General features: G+C 38.0%; 1 protein-coding gene across 2 annotated transcripts in view; it reads right to left on the reverse strand.

The window, feature by feature from the left end:
- The window catches only part of LOC124171912 (uridine phosphorylase 1), a 41615-nt gene that overhangs the window by 17780 nt on the left and 11284 nt on the right, over positions 1-12551 (reverse strand). For both annotated transcript variants that reach the window (XM_046551338.1, XM_046551330.1), the window contains exon 2: positions 10426-10549. In XM_046551338.1, coding sequence (XP_046407294.1) covers positions 10426-10503 — 78 coding nt within the window. In that variant the 5' untranslated portion in view covers positions 10504-10549. The remainder of the gene's footprint in view (positions 1-10425; positions 10550-12551) is intronic.

Raw genomic sequence — 12551 nt, forward strand, 5'->3', positions numbered from 1 at the left:
GGATGCAAAGGACGCGTCGGACAAAACCAAAAGTAGCACTACTTACGTGATTTTGGAGCATGAGATACGAAAATGAGTGTTAACTGTTTTGTATAGGTCAATATCGTTCACAGCATCTTCCTCTTTCAGTCATATACCACATCCCTACACACTTACAATAAGTTAGTTATTTTTTATTCGACCGCCAAAATATTTACTATTAATATACTATTTATATTAATTTATACAGCAAAACAACATTTTCCAATAAATAACCAATAAAAAACTTTGAACCGCAATTGGTTAAAACTTTCACGGTCAATAGTATTAAGATCCTTATTTTGTGACACGGGTAAACCCAAAAAATAAGGATCTTAATTGAACCGCAAGCCTACATTCTGAAAGGTTACAATTTTTAAATTTGAGGTCGTCAATCATGTCGATACTTAGACTGAACGCTCCGAAGGCAAGGCGATGATAGAAATTGGTCTTTTATCTTTTATTTCCAACACAAAATTATGTAAATATATGAATTTAACTATTTCAGTTCCCAATAACTAAATATTGAATGATAACCCGCTAACACAAATAATTATTTTTGCATCACTGCTGTAATCGGACTGAATTAGCAAGCTTATGTTTGGTATTGTTGGTAAAACTATTTTATTATTTCGAAAGAAGGCATCTCCCTTGAATTGGCAATAGTTCGGCGTTGGTGAGGCAAAGGTCGACGAAAAAAGGAAACAGCTGATATTTTGCTAACGTTCATTCAGAAAGCGGACGATAACAAGCACGACGTAGTAGAGATAACAGAGGTTTAGCCAGATTATAGGTCACTCATAATTTATTCCTCTAACATATTCAAGGAGATAATGTTTTTCATTGAGACTTGAACGGAGCGTTGTGAGCGATGAAAATATCCGTTTTATCGAGGAAGATAGCCCGCAAGGACATACATGAATTTTTTTACGACACTAAAACTTAATATATTCTCCACCAAAATTAAGCGTGGTACGCTTCCACCACCAGATTTAGGACCTGAGATAATAACTAAGAGCTCTAGGAACTCCCAGCCCTTGACACTGAATGACCGGGTGCGGCGATTGTTTGTAAACGAAGGTTAACTTCACAGGGAGTTATTAAAAATTTTACTTTACTAGGAGTATCCACAAGTTTTAGTACTACCGTAATTTAATATGTGATGGCATTGATTGCATTAGATATGATAATCGCGGTGATGTAGACCAATGTCCATTGCAAAAATACGAAGAATTGCCGTGAAGTTTCAAGCAAATGCCATGGCTAGGGAAGATTATTTGGTCCACAACCTCGTACCCTGTATTAAAAGGTTTCCGATAAAGGTATGAATAAACTGAGGCTCGATTGAGGAAAATATCGAGGGTGTGGCCAAGAAAATAGCATAAAAATGAGGTATAATCAATTCAAAATATAATTAAATTTTTTAGTGCCAGGAAAAGAGTTTTTATCGGTAAAAGCCTATCAGAGTGTAGAGACGATGATAGAAAAACTAAAAAAAAACGCCCCTCCCTCCTCCCAAAGTCGTTTCCTGGCAGCGCAATTGCTTATACGCGTAACTATCACAAAAACATTAAGATAATCACAAGAAGAGTTTTATCAATTCCTCCTGATATATTTTTAATAATCATAGAACACCGCTTATTTTATTTATACAATTTTACTAAATCTGCATACATGCCAACTTTAACGATACCCAACTTTTTCACAGCCATGCACAAATCAATTTCACATAGTATTTTATGACATACAATCGAGCATGTAAGTACTGTTTTTCACCTCACAATATTTGCACACACTTTGCATTACATTTCAGTTCATTCCTAGCAAAAAATTACACTTTAACATAATATTTGTATGCTCAACACGCTATCCCCTACATATATACCATATAAGTATTCATATAAAGACCAAAGTATTCAGATTAAAACTCTAAAATTGAATATGCAACGCCTTAGGAGTATAAAGATCTTTTTGGGTAACATACCCGGTCGCACTTCATTTTAGGCGACGTATGAACGTCGTTCTAAGGAGAGTTTGCAGTTCTTCTCCGCTTGTACATTTATTTTTATGTCTATATAGGTCAAGGCAACTGCCTCTATGTTCATAGTATCAATGATTAATATCCTCCCCAATGACATATTTTTGCATTGACTTACGAAGGTTTTTTTTTTTTAATTTTAACACTTCCACTAGTCCTTCACTTTATAATCCTCTATCACAATCGCCCTTGACTCTATCAAGAGTTCCCACTGCTCTCACACCATTGAAATCTTTCACAATCCTTCGTCATACGATAACCATTTTATTTCGATACTCAAAGCTCAGAATAAATATAAACAAAAGCGCTCAAGGTGGCTGCGCAGTAGCCGAAAGCTGATATCAACTGGAAACCCACAAATTCAATGTAAAATGCAATGAGAAATTGAAAACGTCAGCATAAAAAATACGAGAAATACGTACGTAAGTACTTATAAATATATTTCATTAATTTACTGAAACCCCTCCTTCCCCGACTATTAAAATCAATGAGAATACACCTTTCAATTGAAATTACAACTTGCCAACACACGCTATCGCCGGAATCGGGCAATTAGAAGTCCCAAATGGGATCAGGGGAGTTATGATATTATCATGTCCAATTTGGTCGCACGCGCAGATGCCGAAAATCGCTCCTCTCTATCCTAACTACGGCTGAGAGATCTTACCGCAAACTTCGTTTCAAAGGGATTATTGCACGGCCTTCGAAAGTGCTTGCTCTTGAACAATTTTGCTCAAGTGAATCTCCTTACGATTACTACGCGTTCCTAGTAACTTGCTAGAAAGGCCCATTTGTGTAAGCTTCCTCCGAATGAAATTACACGCAGTCAATCGGGGTTCGCGCGATCTGGCATTTTGCCATTTCAAACTTGGTCAAACGCGCAGAAGTCGGAAATCGCTTTTGTTTACATTTGAAGCTCAAGCCAGCTAATCTCTTACTTTTCGTTCCCGACCATAAACAGGGCACCCATTTCACGGGTTTCCATGGCCCTCGCGTTCAGTGAATTCCTCATATTTTAAAAGTAGAACAGCATGTATTCCACCCCATCGATTTCCCCTTAAACGGATAAATGCTTCCATTACCCTAAAGGACTTCTTCCCAAATGCATTGAAACTACTTACGCATCCACCGGTTGAAAGTTTTCAATCGTAAAAATCCGGCCAATTATTGTTAGTCTACCACACATAATTATTAATCGGTATCAGCTCGAAACGTATCAGTACCATCTAGTCAAAAATTCTTAGACGATCATCCTCGTTGCCTTCTCCTGAATTTGATCAATCAAGAGTTAAATATCACCTATCGACTGACGAAAAGTGATTATTATTAGGCTGATATTCAACCGACATCAAAATCTCAACTTGACACAGGTTTTGTTTTGATAAACCTACTAACTTGACTTTTTTTGCGCATGCTTGAAATAAATTTTTCTGGAATTACGTTAGAATAACGAGGTTGCATACGTTCGTACTCGTACGATATTCCGCCAACTCCTTTTGGGTGATATTTCGAAATGGTAATGTTCTCTCTTTCTTCTGCAATGCAAGCCTTATCTTTGCTAAGAATTTACATTTGGGCGGATCCTGAAGTCGATCGAAGGGACAACCATTGAAGTCGGTCGTGGCGGAACATGCAGTCTCGGTACACGCGATTTACTTCCAAAATGCCAAAATAAATCGCCAAGGTGAAAAACTTCAAACCCTGGCTAATCCGCGAGGCGTTCGAAATAAAGAAATATGACCAGAACTTCAACAGAGACTGGGGCTTATTAATCAGCCGCACGTGGGATCCTGCTCTGACGTTGTGCAAAAGTAAAATAATAACTCCTTCATCCGCTCCCCTTTGAACCTCCTTCCGTCCATGAACCTTTACAAATACCCTATGCGGAAAAACTATTCTTATTCCGTAAGAAAAAGTGACCAGCAACGGCCACGAAACGTCGGGGAACAAACCGAATAAGTACGCGGGGCATACCTGTAAAAAAACATCACCAACAACGTTAGAAAACTATTCAATTTTTGTTGAACGCATTTTCCTGCAGTGGAAATAAAGCTTGCCAATTTCTCTCAAAGAATCAAAAGACGGACGGGTTTCGATACACGAAGGTGATACTAATTATTGAAGCCTAAAGATGAGGATGACACCGAGTAGTGAAGCCTTTAGGTTGAGATGATACTAACAAGGAAAGTCCCTTAAGTGTCTCCGCCAGATATCGTTCAAAATTTTCCAGGTGATAGGAATGAGACGTAGTTTTTGCTTCAGCCGCCAACGCCCAATACCTTTCGAGATATTAAGCGACGGGAGGTAGCAGGGAAACGCCTGGATCCACGCAACCCGCATCACGACAATGGGCCTTTGTACTACGTCGACGGGGCGAAGAGCAGTGACGGTGCATTGTTGTATTGTGTGTTGCATAACTTTAGAAGTTTCCCTAGTACTATCCGTCGCTAATATCTCGAAAAGTATTGGGCATTGGCATTCTCTCTAGGTGGCTGTGGCATTGGCGACAGTAACAATACTACGTAACTACACCTCCATTTCCTATCACCAAGCAAAATTTGAACGAGATCTGGTGGTGACACTTGAGGGACTTCCTTAATAAGTATTGATACCCACGACGCGTCGTGACATAAAATTCGTAAAGTGGAATTCGCAAGTTTTGTTCATATTCACCATGAAGAAATTTCGCACAATAACCCGTCTAAACGTTCAATATGTTTTTACCAAGCAGTTGGGAGTGTTCTACTGGGCCTAAACTATCGGCTTTTTAAATTTAATTTGCTATTCATATAATTGATCGGCGAGGTTCTTAGGTTTAATTTTTAACATTATAAATATGTTACAATAGGGAAGTAAATATGAAAAGGCTATCTGATTGTTAAGATGAGTAGATAGCTGCGTCAAAGCAATAAGCCATTCTATAAGGCATGGCAATAAGAAATTTAGACATTTTTTGTGAAGGTAATAAGACGTTACTTATTGACATAACCTGATTTTCTTATAAAAGAAAGCGCAAAGGGGCCTGTGGATATGAGTCCATATGAGCTTGTGGATAATTTCGGATGTTTAATAGCACTTTCCAAAAATATAATTTAAAAATTGAGACCAATTTTTCAACATGAAGGCATTTAAGTACCTATTATTACGATTTTTCATGAAAATGATATTTATTTTCTGGGCGCAATTTCCTTAATGATTGCTCTTTATCGTATCTCAGGAAATTATTTTGGGCTCGTCTCACCATGACTACAATTGAAGTATCTCTAAACGTTAATAAAATTATTTACCAACTATAACAACTATTATTCACCACTTTCTCGACTTTTATATCTCTACAATAATCTTCATTTTGACACGTCAATCTTCGCACGCAGTATCTCGGCATACTGATGCACAATTAATGACAGATTATTTTTATCTCTCTTCAAGATAAAACACTTGAATATATCCCCACCCTTTGCGTAACCTTTTCAGGCCTATCTTTTATCAATGACATCGCTCTTTACTCAGTATCCGATAAAATTTTTAAATATTTTCTCAAGTACGTCCACTCCGCCGTTTTTGAAAATCCTCCGATGCGATCGATCTGCTCTCTTCACGGTGATACACTTCACTTTAGGCCTTTCTCCCTCGGGTTAAGAAAAAAAATCTCGATGAGGCCCATATATTTATGGCACAACGCTATTCTCACACTGCTTCCAATCCTTCTCTCTAGCTAATTCCATATCTTTATCCGGCCACGGAGCCGACGACCGCACATGCTAGAATAATTATAATTTTAAATATATGCAAGGCTTTCTTTATTCCCTTCATTCCTTTAGTTATGCCGCTCAAATTTGTTAAGAGGCTACCCTTAACTTAAATGCCGAAGTGATAAAACTGTAAGACAGTTCTCGCCATTCAACGGGCAATTTATGATGTAAAATTAATGATTCAAAATTTAGTTCATTCAATGACAAATCATCACATAACATTTATTCGCGGGGTGCACCGTGATGTGTAAATCGAATTAACATTCACATACACGGTGATTGAAGCCGGAGGTTATTTGGAAAGGTTAGGGTAGAACTCACCCCATACTTTGCAAAAGGCGAGTTAGTTCCACGCATACAAGTTGTCTCCCATTCCGTATTTAAATGGGTTTACAAAAATCACCACTCGTGTCGCTGACGGACAAAGAGAAATAAGGTATAACTTGGGGTGCTAACCGAAATTTATATGCATAACGATTATATGCATAATATCAAATTCATAAGTTTTCAATGCTATTCCTCGCAATTACAATCATTATAGTGCAAACTATTGAAAAAAGTGGATCGCATGCCACTAATCACAGCGCCGCGGACATTTTTGAAAACCGATTAAAATTCGATCAAATCGACAACAGAAAGCAGCCTACAATGGTATTGGAGAGACTTCAAAAGGTGTCGGAAGGCTTCACCCGGCAGTTTGTAATTGGAGGAGACGACCGACAGCTGATGTCATTTGCGATATGAGGGAAGGGTAGGTAAGGAAGGGTGGAGAGAAACCCGGCGCGGCGTCGGGATCAGCCTGACCTTAACGAAAGGCGCCAAGGGGACCACAGTTTAACGTCCCATACGACGGACGGAGTGTTGCGCTTGAAATGTCCTCCACACATCATTCAAGCAAGGATCGGGCAGCCTCTGATAATTCTCTGCCACCTTCGGGATTTGAACCCGAGCTCACGGGGTGGGAATCCAAAACTCTAGCCACCACCCCAACCCGATCCACACGCTTCACCCGGGATTTGAACCCGATACCCATCGATCACTAGGCAAACTCTATCCACTACGCTACTACACTCCACAACCAACCAATAAAGAACAGTAAATATCACTCAATAAACATTGGTGTCCTTTAACTGATTGCTCTCCACGGATTGGTTTAGTTTTTCGAATGCGGAATTTTCATCTCACTTGCACAAGAGTTTGCGATAAAAAATGGAACGCCAGGATGCAGACTGTGGTTAGTGAGTTAAGAGGAAAATCCTTGGTATACTCCAAGGGAAGAATATATCTCTGGAAAGACCAGTCGACCTTGCGGTTGTCATGTTATCTGGGTACGCGGAGCATACGCAGATGCGTGTCCTTGAAATTCTTCTCTGCTTTACGTCTACGTCTAGGTGAATATGCCACGTTAAAGCCAACAATTCATATCAATTTACAATTCTCACAGAACTGACCATCGCAAAATATGACCTCTGTAAGCGAGTTCACCAAGTTTTATGGGTAATATTGACATTGGTTTTCGAATAACATCGCGATAATTAAGTTGAACACATTTAAGAATGCCAAAGGATAAATTAGGTTATTTACCGATGAACATCAATAATTTCTTTTTGAAATTGCAAACTTCTCGCAAGAATGTTTCCCTTTCTAGGAATGTTATCGAACTGGTTTTCATTGAGCACATAAAAAAATGAATGAAGTCATCCAATTGTGTGTTTTTCCATTCGACAAAATTCGAGAGAGTATAACAAGACTGGTTCAGTACAATAATAAAGACATCACCCTAAAACACAGTAAACATCAATTTTTCGCATCGATAAGGTATCTTGGTGAATTAGTGACAAAGGAACGCAAATTACAACGGGCACCAAACGTATACTGTTTTCGGTAGTAGGTTGGTAGTGACTCAAAATAAAGTTCAAAATGACATTTAAACTGCACTGTCACTCACATTTATTCTGATAAAAGAGTGTCACTGGTATGTAATATAGAGTAATCCACTACTTAAAGTCTTCAAAATCATTCAAGAAAAACGCCTAAAAATTTATGAAATATTCATGCAATTTTCTGAGGAAAAATTGTAATGATGAGTGGAGCATTCCAAAATTGGATCAAGGCACTGTTAGTGTAGAAGTTACTCTAATTCACTTACCCAACTCCAAAAAAAATCATGTTTTGGGTATATAATATTTGGAAATCATGGAAATGCGTCATGGAACTTCTAGGTCAACGCACAGACCCTAAGTCCACCCTCTCGGATGTACATGTAATGCGTAAATGCAAACCCTTTACTTAATAGGAAACGATTCACCTGTTTGACTACTCGATATTGTTTAACATCTTCACGATATCAAGATGCTCTACCTACTTATACCTATAATGAGGAATCACTTCTCACCATTCTTTCACGTGATTTATTGGTCTTCATGGTCATTTCAAGTGATAAGTTACTTATTCTGAAGTCCTTGCCTTGTTGATCAAATCCTCTCCAGTAGATTACATCCTCTTTTCAATTGCTTTTCCTCATTACGGCGATAAGACATTTACGATCTTTGCTTTAAATGGCACAAATGGATATTGTTTTAAATGAGGTTAATTAATCAAGATCACAGATAATCGAGAGAAATCCTAATAAAAAATAAAAAAAAGTGCCACACCTCGAAAGCCAACAGCAGTCCAAGAATAAAAATGTCTAGTTCGGTGATATAATGCAGTTAAGTGAGTAATATTGTGAATATAATTTCCAGCCAATAATTAATACCTTTTCAATGTATTTAATTTTTTTCAGGCAACTAAATACCTTGTAATATATTCATAAGATTAAAACTTGGTTAGTGATTGCAGGTGAAAGATAATATTGCGTCCACAGCATTATTAACTTCGAAAAAAAAAGAATTTGGTTGGTACCACTACCGTTGCTTCCTGTTTTCAAAATATCATCTGGAAATATTCCCTTGATAGTGGAGAATATGTCCCTCAGATTCCATCTTCGAGCGTAAAACTATGTTTAGGTGTAGGCAAATAAGTTAAAAGTAGCTTAAATACCAGCTAAACTTCTTGCCACATTGATGAAATATCGTCAGACTTAAATGGCTCATCACTTTTTTGCCTAAGCTATCCGAATTTTCAGATGAAATAGAATACAGCCAATACGTTTTCCTCCGCACATTCAGGGCTTCATTTAGGCTCGGCACGCAAGTTCTACTTTTTTCCGTTCATTTTCGGTTCCACTAGCCCTTTCTGCGAATCTGTCGATCAAATTTCCTTCGCCATGAATAAATCAGTGGCGGTCGGGGGATCGATATCTGAGTTCGACACTTAGCGAAAGGGGAGATGGTTATCACGTCGGTTACGTGAGTCCTCAGTCGCAGGTGACGTCACGATCGACGCTTTTTTTACCTCGGACAAGGGAGAAAAAACTGCGTTGCGGGACAGAGGGAAATAGGGAGCAGGCGCCAACCAGGACGCCCTCGCTAGGCACTACGGATGTGGGCATCTCACTAAGTGAGAACAAAGTGACCATCTCCTGCGAAGGAAACGAAATAAGAAAGGAAATACGCAGGGGTTCCAGGAAAAGTGTCCCAAATCCGTTTAAGTAAGTAGGAAACTCGAGAATGACTTTCACGACCTGGCGCCACCTTCACGTTTATTTTCTGGAAAAAACACAACACGACGTTTAACTTACAAAATTAGTCGAAATTAAAAAGCGCCACGGGTATTAAACAAACAGATCCAAGGTACAGAGATATGAAAGTAGGGAGAGAAATTTTAGTAGTATTTGCCACACATGGGATTACATTTTTCTTAGATTTACCGAAAATCCGCATTCTTGGATTTCGGGTTATGGAATTTTGACTATATAGAAATTATAGACATATTTGGAGATACATCCGTCATGCGCAAACGCTTAATCATGCAGAACTACTGTGCTCATAGAATCACCTTATAACACCGATTTTATTTATCTTTCCTTCCCCTCAAAGCTATTCTACTCCAACCGAGGTCCCCGCGGTAGATCTTCATTTTCCCAGCTCGCGTATACACGCTGAACTTTCAAATAATTCCAATCTCACACTACTCGACGTCTAGCAAAGATATTCACACTAGCAATCTCACACTACGTCACACACCAAAAAGAAGTGGTATTTGCACGGCCTAAGGGAAAAAGACAACCTTTCGCTGACTGTATATTGCATGGCCAGGATTTACTGAAGAACCCCCTAAAATGGGAGGGGCAGGAAACTCCGCGTCTGACTTTTTCCCGCAGGTCGGACATGAAATCCATCTTCGCCAAGAATGATTTTTAATAAGAGGCTAAATATCAACTAAAGAGGCACCTGAAAAGAATACATTTCTCTACCAAGATTATGAAAGCTTTTATACATTGGAACTCAAGGAATTAATTTCTTTCCATTCAGGAACATAAGCTTTCTATACCATAAGAGGTTAAAGTTGTGTTCTATGGGGTTGCATCGTTGAACTTTGTAACTTATTGCTAATTTTTCAAACAATATACTTCACAGGCTTACGGATTCAATTTAAAACTAAACAGAAATAGATCTCAAAATTTTACTCGAGTGATATAAACTATTAAAGGTAGAATTTTTAAAGATAACATACTTTTACGTCGCCAAACATTTCGACAAGGTCATGTGAGCCGCTTCCAAGAGCCAAATGATAAAGAATATCCTGGTCCATTAATTCAATGTTGGGGTTGCGCAGCCGCACCGAACCATCGGGATACCTGAAACAAATAAGGACTTATTTAGTGCACAAAAAATGTACTTGATCACATAATGCATACTCATCACTCCATCTCATAATCTCAATGAATATGATAACGGTACAAGATTTTGATGCAATTCACGCAATGAGTATTGAAGATTTGACTTCACAAATAATGGTGACCTGATTATATATGAAGTAATCAACATCGCTGAGAGGACATTTTTACACCTTTAATTTTTTTAAGGCAGTAGACGGTGAATGGGATGCACTAGGCTAATTTAGTCCTATGGCTGTGAATGACAGCGACAGGTATTAGACATCATATTACTCAGTTCAAATAATCACAGATCTTAAAATCACGGATTCGAAAGCTATTCGCGCAATAGAGGTAATATTTTGTAGTACATTTTAGCGCTGACGGAGGGTTTTCTCTAAAAAGATTACATTAGTATGAATCAAAAAAGAAAGACAGCTTTAATTTCACACTAATTTCATTTTTTTGCCATGTTGCAATATGATAGGATCCCAATTATTATAATAATAAGACAAATGTAGGTTGAAGTAAAGTTTGATCAATTCCTAGGGAAACAATTCAATCAATAGCCATGAGACACGTGATTTAGAGAGTTTATTTGAAACAATTTATAGAAAGAAAAATACAGTATTTTGCAATTATGTTTTAGTCAAGAGTAAATGAAGGCATTCGTATTTATCTAATGGTCAAATATTGTTTTTAGCTAACTTCATTATTCAACAGACTGACATGAATAATTACTCACAGATGATGTCTATTTACATCTGCTCTATTTGAAGTTGTAGTTTCTCTGTTGCTACAGTCAACGAAAGCCTTGGCAAATAAGTTAAATGATGATACTGAAAAGCACCAGACATCTTTTTTCCTCGCGGGGGAGACATATTGATGCAATTGTTCGATTACCCCAATAACATGAACTTTGGCCGCAAGAAAGGGGAGCATGCATGCAAAGCAGTGCAACTTTTGACAAAGGCAAAGGCTTTCCCAGTGTTTTGCAAGTTAAAGATTACAAGAGACACAATCATGCATTGTATCGTGACCTTGCTCTGTTAGGCATGTGAAAATGGGTTTTGTGCCAGCTTCAAGCTTGGGTTATCACTGCGCCCAAAATTTCAGCCATTGACCTTATGGTTTAAACATTTCTTGAGGAAAAAAGGCCACAAATCCAGGGAAGTTCAATGCTCGACATTTTGGCTGTCATTGGGACTCTCATGCATCTCCTTTTTTAGCACACTGTTTACGGGATAAGCTATGCGAGTGTTGGCAAAAAATATTCGGTACAAATATATTTTACTTCCACACTTTTTCAGCTCCTACGAACATTTATAGTTAAAATTAACCAATTAATCGTTTTTTGTTCTTTAGAATCTTGTACATTGAAGGTCAGATTTTCCTGTCCACACGGGAAACCGTTCTGGTTACACGTGAATAAAAAAATAATAGCCGTTCTTTAAGTTTTTTTTTCTAATCAGATGTCTTTAGTTATTGATCGTGGTTATTGTACATTTCTCAAGGAGGCAAAAATATTCGAGGATTGCTATTAATATAAACTGTTGAACGGATAATGTTTATTGGAACACTCATCACTCATCGGAGAAAAATGACCAGCCATTGATAAATTTCACTCGAAACTGTATCTTTTCTTCAAATCTGTACTAGAAAAATGCTATTTTAAAAATCGCCCGATCGTGGCACACGAAAGCGAACGATTCGCACTTATTTTTTCTCGTGGAAAGCGCGACATTGAATCTAAAAAGGGACACTAACCGTAATGGAGGTTCTTAATCTATGTCGCTAGAGCAAGGTCGCGAAAGAGAGAGCCATATAAGTAATGCTTGCAGCAACTGTATTTACTCTATCTCTTTTCATTCTAATCAACTCCATCACAAAACAAAAAACTATATCAACGATCAAAGTCTTAATTTTGTTCGAATTATTGCACTTGTCTACCAAACAGTGATGTAATTGGGCCGGTACGGCGTAC

Source organism: Ischnura elegans, chromosome 1, assembly GCF_921293095.1.
Source record: "Ischnura elegans chromosome 1, ioIscEleg1.1, whole genome shotgun sequence".
Taxonomy (NCBI): domain Eukaryota; kingdom Metazoa; phylum Arthropoda; class Insecta; order Odonata; family Coenagrionidae; genus Ischnura; species Ischnura elegans.